The 16,438-nt window shown below is 47.0% G+C and overlaps 2 protein-coding genes across 28 annotated transcripts in view; one reads left to right on the top strand and one right to left on the bottom strand.

Annotated features, from left to right (window-relative positions):
• The window catches only part of LIN28A (lin-28 homolog A), a 44,555-nt gene extending 34,669 nt beyond the window's left edge, over window positions 1-9,886 (bottom strand). For 4 of the 5 annotated variants that reach the window (XM_072975057.1, XM_072975059.1, XM_072975058.1 and 1 more), the window contains exons 1-2: window positions 9,631-9,886; window positions 7,055-7,201 (exon numbers count right to left, since the gene is read on the bottom strand). The gene's annotated coding sequence lies outside the window, so the exon portion shown is untranslated. Of the gene's footprint in view, window positions 1-7,054; window positions 7,219-8,363; window positions 8,512-9,630 lie in introns of those variants that run through there. The other variant, XM_072975056.1, reaches the window with a different exon arrangement.
• Window positions 2,852-16,230, top strand: ZNF683 (zinc finger protein 683). 23 transcript variants are annotated; one of them, XM_072975048.1, is made up of 9 exons: window positions 7,223-7,473; window positions 8,327-8,424; window positions 8,530-8,648; window positions 9,647-9,671; window positions 10,544-10,671; window positions 11,308-11,512; window positions 12,931-13,625; window positions 14,699-14,827; window positions 15,838-16,230. In XM_072975048.1, the coding sequence occupies exons 5-9, from the start codon at window positions 10,558-10,560 to the stop codon at window positions 16,159-16,161; spliced, it is 1,467 nt and encodes a 488-aa protein (XP_072831149.1). In that variant the 5' UTR covers window positions 7,223-7,473; window positions 8,327-8,424; window positions 8,530-8,648; window positions 9,647-9,671; window positions 10,544-10,557; the 3' UTR covers window positions 16,162-16,230. The 23 variants fall into 23 exon arrangements, with proteins under 23 accessions (XP_072831152.1, XP_072831138.1, XP_072831148.1 ...); XM_072975049.1 differs by having other exon boundaries at window positions 10,547-10,671; XM_072975039.1 differs by lacking the exon at window positions 9,647-9,671 and having other exon boundaries at window positions 10,547-10,671.
• Window positions 16,231-16,438: the final 208 nt, after the last annotated feature.

Here is a 16,438-nt window from a genome sequence, read left to right on the forward strand (position 1 = left end):
ATGAAATGCTTCCAAAATAACTGGAAGGGACAGGGAGCTGGTTCTAGACTAGGCCTCCAGGAATAACTCCAAAACAACTCAACAGAACTGACCAGCCTGGGGAGCTGCTCTCTTTGCTTCACTCAGAGAGATGGAGAATCTGTAAGTGCTAGCTCCACAGCCACATCGTGTGTGTGTGTGTGTGGGGGGGGGGCTAAACCTTGACTCTGGGCCCTCTGTTGATACTGTTGGAAATAAAAATGTTGACCTAGAGCCTTTGACCTCTTCAATTTCATCTTCCAAGTTTCACCCAGATATATCTGGATTAGCAGAACTATATTCACACTCAGCAACCTAGCTGCAAGGGAGTCTGGGGAACATAGTTTTTTTCACTTTCCTCCTGTGCAGTATAGGAAGGCATGCTAGGAGTGGGGCAAGGGATGTTGAGTGCCAAGCCATCATTTCCACCACCATTTCTGCCAATGCAGAACCTGTGCGTCGAATTACTCTTGCTTAGGGCCTGCTCCTGCTCACATACCATTAGGTTGATGGTGTGAGGAGGCTGACACATTGGTTTTAATGGAGACTTCTCTAAATCTCTCATTTCAGAGAGCTCCCATTCCAGCAGGAGGCATTGATGGGAAACTCCAGGAAGGCGTTCCAGTGTCAGGAAGGCAAGAATATCCTTGTCTCTCTCTCTTTTAAACAGCTTTAAGATATAATACACATACTGTACAAATTCATACATTTAAAGTAGACAATCAGTGGTTTTTTAGTATATTCAGAGTTGTGCAACCACAACGATCAATTTTAGAACATCTTTATTGCACTAAAAGCTGCCTCCCCGATCTAGGCAACCACTAATCTATTTTCTGTCTTCATAGATTCTCCTGTTCTGAACATTTCATATAAATGGAATCATACAATGTATCACATTTGTGATTGGCTTCTTTCATTAACATGATTTTTTAATGTTCACATTGTAGCATGTAGCAGTTCTTCATCCCTTCTTACAGATAAAGAATACCCCATTGTATGAATATTGCCACATTTTGTTTATCCATTCATTGATTGATGGACATTTGGGTTGTTTCCACTTTTTAGGTATTTCAACTAACGCTGTTATGAACATTCATATACAAGTTTTTGTATGAACATATGTTTTCAATTCTCTCCAGTATTTATATCTAAAAATAGAATTGCTGAGTCATATGAGAACTGTTTAAATTTTTGAAGAACCACCAGACTATTTCCCACAGTGGTCCACCATTTTGCATTCCCTCCAGCAATGTATAAGGATTCCAGTTTCTCCATATTGTCATCAACACCTGTCTTTTATTATATTTTTAAAATATAATAACCATCCTAGTGAGTGTGAAAAAGTAGTTCATTGTGGTTTTGATTTGCATTTCTCTAATGGCTTACAACGTTGAGCATTTTTTAAAATATGCTTATTAGCCATTTGTAGATCTTCTTTGGAGAAACGTGTGTTCATATCCTTTGCCTATTTTTTGATTGAGTTATTCGCCCTTTACTATTGCGTTGTAAGAGTTGTTTATATATTCTAGATACAAATTCCTTATCAGATAAATGATATGAAAATATGTTCTCCCATTCTGTGGCTGTCTTTTCACTTTCTTCTTTTAAAAAATAATTTATTGAGGTGAAATTCACGTAACATAAAATTAACCATTTTAAAGTGAACAATTCACTGCCATTAGGACATTCAGACCATGTACAACCACCACCTATATCTAGTTCCAAAACATTTCCATAATTCCAAAGTAAAATCTCTTACCCACTAAGCAATTTCTCTCCATTCCCTCTTCCCCTAAGCCCCTGGCAATGACCAATCTGCCATCTCTATGGATTTATCTATTCTAGACATTCATTTAAATGAAATTATATAATATGTGACCTTTTATGTCTGATTTCTTTCACTTAGCATAATGTTTTGGAGGTTCATTCACATTGTATAATATTCCCTTGCATATATATACTGTAATTTATTTACCTATTCACTGTTGATGGACATTTGGACTATTCCTACCTTTTCGCTATTGTGAACAGCACTACTATGAACACGCATGACATGTACTTGTTTGAATACCTGTTTTCAATTCTTTTGATTTATGTCTAAGAGTGGGATTTCTGGGTGATATGATAATTCTTTAACTTTTTGAGGAACCACCAGACTGTTTTCCATAGCAGCTGAACCATGTTGTATCCCTACGAACATGTTTGAGAGTTCCAATTTCTCTACATCTTTGCCAACACTTATTTTCCTTTTTTTAAAAAAAATTATAGCCATTTCATTTTTTTAGCCTTTTTATTTCTTGATGGAATCCTTTGGCTCACAAATGCTTTTAATTTTATAAAGTCTAATTTACCCTTTCCCCCTCTTCATTGCCTGCGTTTTTGGTGTTGTATCTAAGAAAGCTTTGACTAACCACTGTCACAGAGGTTTGTTCCTATATTTTCTTCTAAGAGGTTTATGGTTTTAGCTCTTATATTTAGGTCTATGATCCATTTTGAGTTAGTTTTGTATATGGTGTGAGAATTTTGTTTGCATGCGGATATCCAATTTTCCCGGCACTATTTGTTGATTTTGTATCCTATAAACTCGCTGAACTCATTTACTAGTTCCAATAGGTTTTTGTGCATTCCTTAGGATCTTCTATATATAAGAGCATGTCATCTGTGTATAGAAATGGTTTTACTTTTTCTTTTCTAAACTGGATGCCATTTACTTCTTTTTCTTGCCTAATTGCCCTGGCTACAGCCTCCAGGACAATGTTGAATAGAAATGAATGTCCTTGTCTTTTTCTTGTTCTAAGAGGGAAAGCAACAAGGCTTTCACCATTAAGTGCAATGTTGGCCACAAGCTCTTTGTAGATGTCCTTTGTCAGGATGAGGAAGTTCCCTGTTCCTAGTTGGGTGAATGTTTTTACCATGAAACAGTGTTGGATTTTGTCAAGCGCATTTTCTGCCTCTATTGAGATGATCATATGTTTTTTGTCCTTTATTCTATTGATGTAGTGTATTACATTAATTGATTTTTGGATGTTAAACCACTTCTTATATAACTCTTACTTGGTCATGGTGTATAATCCTTCTTTTGTGCTGCTGGATTCTTTTTGTTTGTTTGTTTGTTTTTGTGTTTTTTGGGGGGAGTAATTAAGTTAATTTATTTACTTATTTATTTTAATGGAGGCACTGGGGATTGAACCCAGGACCCATGCATGCTAAGCACGTGCTCTACCACTGAGCTGTACCCTCTCCCCTATGTGGTGCTGGATTCTGTTTGCTCATGTTTTGTTGTGGATTTTTGCATATATACTCATAAGAGATATCAGTCTGTAATTTTCTTGTAATGTCTTTGGTTTTGGTATCATGGTAATACTAGCCTCATAGAATGAGTTGGGAAGTGTTCCCTTTTTTTTCTATTTTTTAGGGAAGTTTCTCAAGAATGTCATAGAAGTCATGTGGGTCATATCCTTTGGAGACAGCTGGAAACACAAAAAGAGTTAGCGCTTTGGGACCTTGGGCAGAGGCAGCTGAATCTGGTACAAATATCTATCCTGATTGGTGAGCACTGTTTTAAAACATTTGAATCAACTTTTTTAAAAATCTAGAGATTTTCCATAAGAATCCTGACTTTCAGATTCTCTAGAAAAGTCAGAGCCTCTGGTAGCACTGGCCTCTAATTATGCTGAGTTATGGTAAATGGCCCAGGCTCTCTGGTTTGCTTCAGTCTCTACCCTCCCATATTAATCCTGACCCCAAGGCTGAATGTTAGGTATCATTTATATCATACTTATTCCTGGACCATTTTTTGTTAACTGCATGGCCATTGTAGGTATTTGAGTCGATGCTACCTGGTTTACCCTTGCTGAATCTTTGTTTGCTCATCTATGAAATGGGGGCATTAACAATTCTTACCTTGGAAGATTTTGAGGAAGATTAAGTGAGATGATTGCAAAGAGGTTTAGCATATAGGAGGCACACAATATATTTACCCCCTGCTTTTTCTTGGCTGCATAGTATTCTGTTCACAGATATACATTCTATGTAACATTCCTCTAATGGTGGGCATATAGGTGGACTTCAGTTTTTCCCTGTTTTCACACAAGGCTGACAGGACATCCATGAATTTGGTAGGCAGTGTTGTACGGTGGTTAAGAGTATATTAGCTGTTATACTTCAATTAAAAAGAAAAGAGTATATTATCTGTACTGCATTTGAATCCCAGTTGTGTGATCTCTTTTATCTCCTGCCCTCTTGGAATGGTTGAAATGAGAGGATGGGTGGGGTGATCTCAGATGTCATTTGAAGGCATATCTGTAGTTTTGTCCACAGACGAACTGGAAGGTCACAGGTGGGTGCAGAAGAAGTTGCAAGAGTCTTGAGGCCCCTTCTGCAAATATGAGAGCTGGTGTGCCCTATCTCAGAATCTCCCCACCCTAGGGTGTGAAGCCAAAGGCCAACTTGTTGCATCTGACTGACAGCTGGGCTGTCCGGGGAGATGAGATAAGTGGGTGTCAGGCAGAAGGAGGGAGGTGTCAACCACAGAACAGAGTAAGGCAAGAGCACTGTGAACTGGGCTGAGCTCCCCACCCTCAACGCTGTCCCAGAGTCACAGAGCTGCTTAACCCTCTGAACGAATGATGGTCCCAGGTCCCCTCTTGACCTGGACTCCTGACCTGGTGCTCCTCAAAATTATCCATGCAACAGAGTTCCAGGACCCAGGCACAGAGCCAGCTAGGAACTTAGCTGGCTGTCCTCAAGGTTGGAGGTGGCAGTGGTTATGGATTGGAGAAGTTTTTGAGGTTTTCAAAGAGGAAGTGGGGCTTCTGCCTGTGGTTCCACTGTGTTTCTCTTTTGACTACATGAATCAACCTGATAGTCCTGGCTCTACTTTACTTCCCAAACCCCTTAATGAATAATAAACCCTGATATTTGCACACAACTTTTTATTGCAGCAACATCCTGCAAAACTTCTTATAACTGGATTATAAATTCCAAGGTCTGGATCATGTTCCTAGGGGCTAAATTCCCAGAAACTAGTCCAATGCCTGATACATAGTTGGCAATCAATAAATATGTGAATGAATATGTAAGTGAATGAACGAATGACAGGTTTTTACAGTAACTGCAGGGTGTCAGGTGCCAATTCCACACTTTATTTCCCCAGACCTTAACTTGGGCTTCTGTCTATCTTTATTTTTCTGGGGGTTCTTTGGTCCCTAAAGGGAATCCAGACTGTATTGTACCACTCTAGTAGCCTTTTTTGTACCTCTTCATAGGTGCCTTTCCAACAATTCTTCCCTGAGCTCTCCTTCCCCTCTGGGAAATCGCACCCCCAACTTGGGTCATGTGATCTTAAGCTAGTCACTTTCCTTCTCTGAGTTTTAGTTTTCTTGTCTGTAAAACAGGAATAATAGCATACATATTGCAGGGTTTTTGTGCTGACTGAGTTACACAAAGCATGTAGAAGTACTTTGTTGGGTTCCTGGCACACAGTGAGGACTCCAATGCCAGGAGCTATTACTGCGGTGTGTAGACTGGTGTGGGGGCAAGACTGCACTGGATGAGAGCAGTCGTCTCCAACCAGGGGTTAGTGAAAAAAGTGATAAAACTGAATGTAGTTCATCTCTCCAAGTGTGCTGCCTAAATTCTGTCTTCCAAAGTAAACCAGGAATATCCATCAGCAGCTTTTAGAAAGCTGACTTGCAGATACATACCTAACTAGGCAAAGACTGATGTACAATACTAACAGTAATCCACATTTGTCAGATGCTTGCATTGGGCCAGGCACTGTTCTAAGGGCTTTACATGAATTATCTTGAGGAATCATTGAAAGAACCCTGTGAGGCAAGTGCTACTATTATCCCCATTTGACAGATGAAGAAATAGGCACAGAAGTTAAATGATTTGCCATAATCACAGAGCTGGGATTAAATCCAGCAGAGCTAACATTCTTTTTTTTTTTAACATTTTTTTTCCGATTCTTTTCCAATATAGGTTATTACAAGATACTGAGTATAGTTCCCTGTGCTATATAATAAATTCTTGTTGTTTATCTATTTTATTCATAGTGGTGTGTATCTTTTAATCATATACTCCTAATTTGTTTCTCCCCGCTCCTCTTTTCCCTTTGGTAACCATAAGTTTGTTTTCTATGTCTGTGAGTCTGTTTCTATCTTGTAAATAAGTTCATTTATACTGTTTTTAGATTCCACATGTAAGTGATATATAATATTTATTTTTGTCTGAGAGCTAATGTTCTTTTTCTTCTTTTTTTTTTTTTTTTTTTGGCTTTTGGGTTTTTTGGAGGAGAGGTAATTAGGTTTGTTTGTTTTTTTACATTCTAACAGAGGTATTGGGGATTGAGCCCAGGAGCTCATGCATGCTAAGCAGGCATTCTACCACTGAGCTATACCCTCCTCTTGAGACCTAATATTCTTAACCACGCTGCATATTTTCCCTGTATGAAGATCATTTGCAGTCTTGTGTGGAACAGGGGGAAAACTGGAGTCCACCAACAGAGAAATGCTACATATCAGGACATAAACATGGTCTTTTGCAGTGGGACACTCTACAGTCAGGCAAAAACAGGAGGCAGAAGTGTATATTCTGGCATGAAATGATGGCCACGGTAGGTTGTTGGATAGAAAAAGCTGCAGAACAGTATTATCATATAATCCAGTTGTGTATAAAATTTAAAAGTTCATTTACTTGTTTATAGGTTCATGGATAAATGTCTAGAAGGATAAATACCAAATAATTCACATTGACCACCTGGGAAACTGGGAAGGAGGAGAGCCTCCATTTTTTTGGTCTTTATCTTCTCTGTTGCTTGAATCATTTACCACTAGTCTGTTTTGTAATTAACAGAAAGAAGAAGTAAGAAGTGAGCCAGGAGCCTGAGGACCCCTGTCCACCCCTCCAGCTCTTGTCCCCTTGGCCTTTTCTGAGGCCTCCCTAGTGTCTCCCATTTACCCCTGAAGGCCCCTCAATCCTACTTTTCCCCCATGAGCACTACCCAAGCCCCCTCTGGTCTCTGAGGACTTGCCTTGGCTTGGGTCTCTCATCTGCGTCCAGGCATTGGTGCAGGTTCCCCAGTGAGGAGGCCATGGGTCCTACCCCGTGTTGCCCCTGGGGGAATGTGGGATTTGGTGACATCACAGTTAGGCCGGTGGCATCGCAATGGACCTGGAGGCTGACAAGACAGAGGACCTGGCAGGGCCCAGGAGATGGGAGCAAGGAAGGAGTTGGCAGGTGGAGGCTGTTTCAAGTGGGAACTTGAGGGATTGTGCCCTTAGCCTGCCTCCCAGGACACTGCTAGCCTAGTTGTTCAGGGATTGGAGACCTGGAAATCTCCAAGGCCTTTTTCCTTTTTGTTCCTAACCAAGAGGTTGTACAGACTTTTCTGAGAGTTGAGAGCAGGGTGTGATGCCAGGAGGGGGTGAAGTTGGCAGATGGAAGCCAAAGGTGTGTGTAAATCCTCCTAGGGGGTGTGGGTGGGGTCTTCCGTGGGTGCCCAGCGAGACTCTTGCTCCTCTTGATTCCAGTGAGGCTGGAAGGGAGGCAAGCTGTGGCTTGGGAGTCTGGGAGCGCTCTAGCTTTGGGGGGCAGAGTGTTGGTGGATCAAGACGGCAAGGAGTGCATGGGAGAAGTTCCTCATTAATCTGAAGGATGCTGAGAGGGCAACTGAGACCAGGCGAAAGGGACACTAGGGAGGGTTGTCGAGGTATTGGGAACAGCACGTCAGAAAAGAGCATGAGGAACAGAAACAAAGCAGTAGAGGTAGCATTGGAGGTGGGTTCACATTGCCAAGAGACCATGGAATCTGAGGGCTGGCACTAGAGAGCTCTTGACTACTTGCTGTGTGACTCTGGGTGAGTTGCTTACTCTCTCTGAACTTCTGTTCCTTTATCAAAGGAATAATAAAACCAACCACACAGGCTTGTTGTGAAGATTAAATGAGATAATGCTTACGAAGCTCCTAGCACACTGCCAGGCACATAGTGAACTGTTTGTAAAGGTAGCGATTGACTCTAATCCTTGGAATATTCCAGCCTGAGCCTAGTGTTTCATCGTCTATTCTGGGTGTGTATAATGTCAGGATTCTTGGTTGTAAGCTGTAGAAACCACTTCAGGAGGATTTAAGGAGAGAAGGAATTCACTTAAAAGATGTTGAGGATGCTCAGAGAAGGTCTGGGAAGGCTGCAGAGCCAGGCTTGGAGAACTGGCTGGATCAAGGGAAGCTGGGAGCGCCAGAACCACACAGAGAGGACTCTGTGACCCCCTCTGAACCCCTCTCTTTCCTCTGCTGTCCTGGAAGCTGATGCAGCACCATGTACAGAGTGGGTACCACTGACCTGCCACCTCAGGGCCACCAGCTTCTGATCACAGACTGGATGGGCACATCTGAGCAGCCTGGTCCGTGTCATGTGCCTGCATCACTTGTTGGGGCAGGGAGGTCGGAATGAAGCATGTGGTCATTTTGGCTATAAAAGTGTTAATATGCCTTCTGCCTCCATCCAGACTCAGGTGGGAGAAGGTTCCAGATGCTGGACATCTAAAAAACCTGACAAATGTCTACATGGGAAACAAGAATAAGTAGAGAGTGGTCCCTGCCCTTGAGATACTCATGATACATAGAGGTCAGTTATATGGGTAAATAATGATAGGAAGTGATGGAGGGCAGAGTGGAAGTGAATACCGACCAGGGGCTAAGCTGGCAAAGTGACATGCCCCTTGCCCACAGTGGAGAGTTCAAGATGTCCCTGTATGTTCCAGACCACCTGGGGACGGGGCATGCCAGGGTGGAGTTGGAGGCCTGGGGGACTGTCACACTGGCTCAAACACTGCAGACACACCAACTGAGCAGAATTTGTGGGAAGCCCGAGGGTGACCTACCCTCTGCTCACAGGAATGATCAAAGTGTTCAGCCCGAAAAGCTGTTTCTATCCTAAGGGGCCTCCCTTTTGATACCGAGTCATGCCTTACAAGCATTTTGCTGTCTTTGAATTATCTCTTGCCCAGTGGGGGCCTTGGCATTTTATCAAATTAGAAAAAGTATTCCCCAGGATAGAGAGATCAGAGATGGGACAAGGAGGAAGATGTACTTGCTGCCTCCTGGGCCTCTGCTCTGTGAGATCAGATCCCTGCTCTCTTCCTTGTCTCACCCTGTATCTTCCTATGTTGCCTGCTCTTGTCTCTGCTTGTTCCAGTTCATGCCATCACTGTCACTTTCTTCCCTGTCATCATCACTGCCATCTCTGTCCCAGCTGGATCCCCATCCCCAGAAGGACCCCATCTCCAGTCTTTGAGCTTTGCTCTGTCCCTTTCTTGCTCAGCCATCTGGGTCCTCTGAGAGCCAGAGCTAACACCCCCATCCTATCCCACCCCCACATACTGAAGTTTGAGTAGCCCCAGTACACTGTGGTCCAAAACTCCTGCAGAGTTGTCTTGGGGAGGTAAAGGCTGGTGGGTGGCTCACCCTTGTCAGGTCTGCAGGGCCCTCTGCCTGCCTGCCTGCCCCCCTCTTCCTATTTGTGGCAACTTCAAATGTAGCGTCTTCCTGTCATCTCACACGCACGGGGGCCTCAGCCACAGGCAGAGGCTGACTGCCCGCCTGCCCACCTGCTTCCTCCTCCAGCCAGCGGGGACTTCTGCAGAACCAGGTGAAGAGCCTCACACAGGCGTCCCCTCCTTCTCGGGTGTTCTAAGACCTGGGGCAGGGCTGGGAGGAATCTGGAAAGAGGGAGAAGAGACAGGGTTTTGGAGGGCTGAGACACTCATGTGAGGGTGCCAGACCCCAAGGGCACTTGGGCTTCAAGAGGGGAAGAGGAAGGGCCTGGGGACATTTGCCGAGACCAGTGTTCCCCGTGCTGTGTGGCCTTTGATGAAAGCAGCAGAGAAGTGAGGTACTGACTGAACAGACAGCTGAGACAGGGCCACCTGTAGGCCAGTCAGAACCAGGGGACTCGGCCCACTCTCTCCTGGGAAGTCTGGGTAGCGGGACACTGGGGCTTTCTCAGTTACCCAGAAAGGCTGTGTGAATGAGCTGGGATGCAGGGACAACCCTTGGTGAGCTTGTGGTTGGTAGAGTCATGGAGTCATGAATCCCTCCCAGCATGGAAGGGAGTAGCTTCTCAATTCCCTGTGGCCTTGAGGAGGTCTGAAATGTTTCCTCAGATCTCTGAGCTCACTTGGAAGTAACCTCCATAAGGACCTTCCTCTCTCCTCTCTCTTCCAGGGATGGGGATCAGGCCAGCTCTGCTCTTCACCTCTGATTGGCTAATCCCCCCATTCAGTCCTCTTCTTGAACCTACCAGGAGAGCATCATTGGTTTCTAAATGTCAGCACTGAGAGAGTCCTTTTATATCAGCCAGCCAGTCTAATAATCCCATTTTGCAGATAGGGAAACTGAGGTCAGAGGGGGTAGTTACTGGCTCAAGGTCACATGGTGGTTTCATGGGACAGCCAGTCCTCAAAGCCAAGCTCCTATTTGGAGGACCTTTGCTGCTCACCTGGGATTGATCTGTCTTCCCAGCAGATAGCGGGGGCATGAAGGGAGAACCTGCCCCAGAGTTGGGTTGTTGCCAGAAGACCAAGCTCCTTGGGAGCACAAGGGGCTCCCTGTCCCCTAGCCTGGACTTCCAGCTCTGCCAAGGTGACCAGGTAAGGTGAGGTCCTAGCCCTATCCTTGAAGCCAGGCTACTTATGGAAAGAGGGAGAGGACGTTACGAGGAAGTGGGGAAATCTGAAGGGAACTAGATTCCTCTGGTCCTGAGTATTCCCACCCTGCCACATCATGGGGATGTGCCCTTGAGGGGCCAGAGACCCTCTCCTATACCCCAGGGACCAGACTCTCCCGTCATGAGAAGGGTCAAGGCCATGCCGGAAGCTTGGCTGTACGTCTGGGACCTAGGCCTTGGGGTGGGGTGGGGCTCAGGACCATCCTGTGGGGTTTAGAGTCTTTGATGAGGAGTTTTTCCAAGTTCACCCTTAGCTCCATTCAAAACACAGTAGATGATCTGAGACGCAGTGGGGTGAGGGTGATCAGGAAGGATGGGTGGGAGGGAGAACAGGGCTAGGGACAGAGGAGGGCAATCCTGGGGGTAGGGGTATAACTCTCTAGGGAGGAAACTTGGATGAGGGAGGGGAAGCCATTTGAGTGACAGACATGGTGGGTGGGTATATGTGGGAGGGTCTTGCTTCTCCTCCCTCTTTGGAAACCAAACCAGGAGTGGGACCTTCTCAGGGACCCAGGAGTCCCAGCCCCCAGCCACCAAGCCCCTTCCCCCTGCCCTCCAGGTCTTCCCAGCCTGCAGGCCACTTCCAGACACAGTGGATGCCCATGGCTCATCCTGTGCAAGCTGGCTGTGCCCCTTGACACTGGCACCAGCCACATCTGCCCTGCTGGCCTGCCCCCAGGGCCTGGACCTGTACCTGTGCGCCCTGCAGTCAGCACCCCTAGGCACAGCCTCACAGGGTCTCAGAGAGGATGCCTTGAGCACAAGTAAGCCCAGGGTACAGGGCTGCACCTTGTTGGAGGCTGGAGGTGGGGGGCACTGTTAGGTTTGAGGACAGGAGACCAAGGGGACCCAGTGTCACTGGTGAGGACAGAGCCTCAAACACACTCTACTTCCACATTTTGGCCTGGAGCTCTGGCTTGAAGTTCAGGGGGCTTTCATGTGGTGACACCTGAGCAGAGGAGGTGGGCAGTGGCTTTCTCAGGCCTGGGTATGGGGTCTGGTGTAGGTGTAGTCAAAGCCCCGGGGGTTGAGGATGGCGCTTTGTCTGCATAGAACATTTCTGCTAGGGGGATCTTTATTACAAGATAAGAGCACTGACTTGGAGTCAGGGAGTCGGGGGCGCAGTTCTGGCTCTGCTCTTGCTAACTCTCTGACCTTGGGCACATCCCTGAGGCCGGTTTCTTCTTCCACAGAAGTATGATCTCACTATACCTATGTTCCACGTTGATTGCTTACAATACACCATTTCCTTATGCAACTTGACCCGGAGGGCAGACTGCACAGGTTTATTTCCCCAGCACAGAGTAAAACAGCTCAGTAATGTTGGTTTAGTGAATAAATGAGGATCCAAGCAGACAATCTACTTTTTAATATTTATATATAATATTTATATATTTTAATATATTATACATATAATATTATATGTATTTTACTTTACATCCCTCCTAGTTTAACTCCTCCCTCACTGACTGTTGCATCTCAGTCTCCCTTGCTAGCTCTCTTCTACTTACCTCCTAAATATCTCATGCTCAGGAACTAGGTCCTGAGCCTTCTTCTCTTCCCTCCCTTCCCCTCCTCACCCTTCCTCACCCCTCCTCTCTTCTCCTCTCCCCTTCCTCTTCTTTCCCCGCTCCTGTCTGCTTCTTTTTATCTACAGTAGCAGTTTGATATAACTTTCTGCCATAATGGAAATGCTCTATGCCTGTGCTGTCTGGATACCATACCTCTTCAGCCTTTTAAATGTGCAGCTGAGGAATTGAATTTTTAATTGTACTTACTTTAATTAATTTAAATGTAGTCACATGTGTCCAGTGGCTCCCATTTTGGACACAGCAGATCTAGTATCATCCTTTATGGGATCTCCTGTGGGCCCATGATACCCAAATTTATGTTTCTAGCTCAGATCGCTCCTTTAAACTCCAAACCAATTCATCCAGCTGCCCTCTTGACTTCTCCACCTGGATGTCTAATAGGCTTCTTAAATTGTTTTCTCTCCCTGAAATTGTTTCTCACTGCACAAATACTAGCCACTTTTACTGACAAGAGCAATTGCAGACCAGAAAGTCCAGAGAGGGGAGATGCCTTTGTAAGCTAGAGTTCTCTCCCAGCTCCGAGCCAGGCAGGTTAGATGAGGAGCAGAACTTTACTAGGGGTCCCTGATCATCTTCTGTTTTCTGCTCAGGGCACCAGCCACCAAGGCTGCATGCCGGCTCCTCCAGTGACGAGAAACTCAAAGCCAAGTACCCTCCAAGCAGGGACGAAATGGAAAGCCAGCCGGAAAGAGTTGGCGAGGGGCCCCCCTGCCCATCCCTCTCTCCTCACAACAGCTCTCCCCCAAACCCCTGGCAGAATAAAAAGAGCCCCAGCCCCCTGGCTTTCCACTCCTGCCCCCTGCCTGCTCCTATCTCCAAAGAATTCCCACCCCACCTGCACCCATTCTATCCTGCATACCCACTTCTCCTGCCTCCACCTTACCTGGTCACCTATGAAGGTCTACCCTCTGTCCAGTGTCCCCCACTCTTCATGCTGCCCCAAGACACCTCTTTTACCACCATGGCTGTGCCCGGCTTGCTGATGAGTGTCAGTGAGCCTGGGCACTCCAGCGCCCAGGGGGAGACCCTGCATCTCTACCCAGGGGCCTCTCAAGCCTCTGGCCAAACCCAAACCTCCCAGGCCCAGAATCCAGGCCCTACAGCTGCCAGGACCTACTCCACAGGGTTGGAGCGTCCTGGCAGGGTAGTTCCAGCAAAGCGGGCCCCACCAGGCTCCCAGGCAGGCTCTGCAGCGCTGCCTTACCCGCTGAAGAAAGAGAACGGCAAAATCCTGTACGAGTGCAACGTGTGTGGCAAGAGCTTCGGGCAGCTCTCCAACCTTAAGGTACCTGCCTCCGGGTTCTGCTGCTTCTGCTCAGCATCCTTCAATGACTCCCCTCCTGGCCTGCTTCTAGAATCAGAGAACTTAAAGCCAGAAAAAACTCCAGGGCAACCGCTAGGGCCTTGGCTGATTCATTTGGACCCTCAGTTTCACATCTCTAGAAAGAAGTCCTCGCCACACTAAAAGACTGCCTAGGAGATCATCTCATTTAAGTTAAAAATGGGGAAACTGAAGGAAGGGTTTGCCCAAGATTACTTTGATCTAATGGTGCAGCCAGGCCTTGATCTCAGTCTCTCAACATCTAGTGCAAAGTCCTTTCTTGAACAACCATCCTCTCTGATTCCCAGTTAAGCCTCCTCTTGTTTATTTATTTGAAGGTGAGGTTGGGGAATGGATACATTTTAGTGAGTGTAGACTACAGACCTGACAACCAGACTTTTTCAAGTGGGATCCCACACATCCGCGCTGGTGCTGGAGCTGTCATTATAGGCACTGTCCAGCAGGAGGCAACCATGGACGCATCTCTGCGTATCAGCAAAAACTGGGAACTAGGTGCAATCCGGCACCTGCTAAATTGAGGAAAAGCTATGGTTATTGGAGAACAGCCCTTCTGGATCCTCTAGGGCATGAGTTCTTAAACTTTAATGAGCCTTAAGTCACCTGGAGAGCTAGTAATGCAGATTCCTAGGCCCCGGCCCCAGAGATTTTAATTCAGTTGGTCTGGGATGGGGCCTGCGAATCTGCATTTCTAACATGCTCCCAAGTGATGCTGATGATGCTGGTCTGTGGACCACACCCTGAGAAGCACTGAACAAGATGTATGTGTGTACATATGGGGTATCCCTTTTCTGGTCTGCTGACCACTGCCATCTCCCCTGCTGCAGGGCCGCAGAGAGAGTGGGGTGAGGGTGTCCTGGGGAAAGGTAGATTGGGAGATGATACAGAGGCAAGGGGATTGAGAGGCTTTGATGGCAAAAAGGGGTCCTTGTGGGGAAGTGGTTAGAGATTGAAGAGGATCCCTGGCCCTACTGGGGGGCTTTGGGCAGTTGGCAGCATTTCTCCTGCACCTGGCTCAGGTCCATCTGCGTGTGCACAGTGGGGAGCGCCCGTTCCAGTGTGCCCTGTGCCAGAAGAGCTTCACCCAGCTCGCCCACCTGCAGAAGCACCACCTGGTGCATACTGGGGAGCGGCCCCACGAATGCCTGGTGAGACCCTCTTCCCCCTCCCCTGTACTCCTGCAGACTGGTGAGGAGCTCCAGGCCCCTGGGGGGTGGCACCTGTGGCCTCCATTCCCCAATCATCCTGAAAAAGTGAGACAAGACGGGAGGCAAGGGTGGGGACAGGGAAGGAAGTGGTCGGGAAGGGCTGTGATGTGATATTGGAGGTTACTCCCTGGGCCTGGAGCAAGGAATAGAGATGTATGTCTGTGAGGGGAGAATAATGAAGTTGGGGGTCCTAGGAAGTGAATATCCATTGCCCACTTCACATCATAGTTGGAGGGGTTAACGCTATAGTGTGTGCAAAGCATATAAACACTGCTTATAATGTCAGTTTGATGCTAGCTCTCTCCTCTTTGAGCCTCACCGTCTTTTAGGAGGTCAGAAGGGTAGGGACTCGTACCCTGTTTTACAGAGGCAGAAATGAAAACAGCATAGTGGTTATGAGTCTGGGCTACTGGGTTCAAATCCTAGCTCTGCCTCCAACTTGCTGTGTGAGCTTTGGCTAGTGGCTTCCCTCCTCTGAGCCCCTGCTTTCTTACTGTAATATCTGAGTAGTACTTAGTCCTGCTTCTCCAGGTTCCTGGGAAAGACTGCATGAGACCAGTTCCTGGCATGTGGCAGCTCTCAGTAAATGTTAATTATGCCCACTGAAGCTGCAGCCCCATGCATGAGTTCTACGTGATTATCTCATTCAGTCCACCATACCAATGAGGTTAGGTACTAATAGTCTCATGTTACCAATAAGGAGAGCAAGACTCACAGAGGGGAAGTCACCTATATAAGGTCATGCAAGGAGTAAAAGAACCATGATACTAACCCAGTCTGTCTGGCTCCAATGTGCCAGACACTGGGCCCCAGGGAAGAATGATGGGGGAAAGCTTCCAGGCTTGCACTACTGGGAGGTAGTAGGAGGGCATTTCTAAGATGGGGAAAGGGAGCAGAGGTCCTGAGTCAACCAGGTGGGCAGAGGTGACGCCAGTGTCCATTCCCATCAGATGTGCCACAAGCGCTTCAGCAGCTCCAGCAACCTCAAGACGCACCTGCGCCTGCACTCAGGAGCCCGGCCCTTCCAGTGCACTGTCTGCCCAAGTCGCTTCACCCAGTACGTTCACCTGAAGCTGCACCATCGGCTGCACGCCCCACGGCCCTGTGGCCTTGCTCACACCCACCTTCCCCTGGTGTCTCTGGCCTGCCTTGCCCGATGGCACCAGGGGTCATTAGATCTTGTGGCGGCACCATCAGAGAGGCAGATGGGCTGGGATGTGGATAAGGTCAACTTGTCCTCTGCATCCTGGCGAAAGGAAGGACAGCCAATTTGAGCAATGATGCTGGGACTGCCATGGGGAGGCAGCAGAGACAGAGAAATTAAAGGGTTTTCTCTGTGATGAGTTGAGGCCTCCTGAGCTTCAACGATGGAGGGAAGGTCACTATGTATTTGTGAAACTTCACACCCTCCAACCTGGGAGCAGGTCAAGGGGACACCGCCAGGAAGAGACTGCGCTGCCTACCACATGGGGTGGATGCCTGCAGCCATCTGCCTCTGGCTGGGTTTGAGTTCCACTCTCTGGGACCTATCTGGGACTAGTCCCTCCATCT

The sequence above is a fragment of the Vicugna pacos genome, chromosome 13 (assembly GCF_048564905.1).
Source record: "Vicugna pacos chromosome 13, VicPac4, whole genome shotgun sequence".
Classification (NCBI taxonomy): domain Eukaryota; kingdom Metazoa; phylum Chordata; class Mammalia; order Artiodactyla; family Camelidae; genus Vicugna; species Vicugna pacos.

Excerpts from the sequence above, each read along its gene's own strand:
- ZNF683 (XM_072975032.1), top strand. The coding sequence starts at position 7,435 with ATGCCAGGAGGGGGTGAAGTTGGCAGATGGAAGCCAAAG. Across the intron at positions 10,672-11,307 it reads AGCTCTGCCAAGGTGACCAG|GTCTTCCCAGCCTGCAGGCC; the intron begins GTAAGGTGAGGT and ends CCTGCCCTCCAG. Across the intron at positions 13,626-14,698 it reads GGCAGCTCTCCAACCTTAAG|GTCCATCTGCGTGTGCACAG; the intron begins GTACCTGCCTCC and ends CACCTGGCTCAG.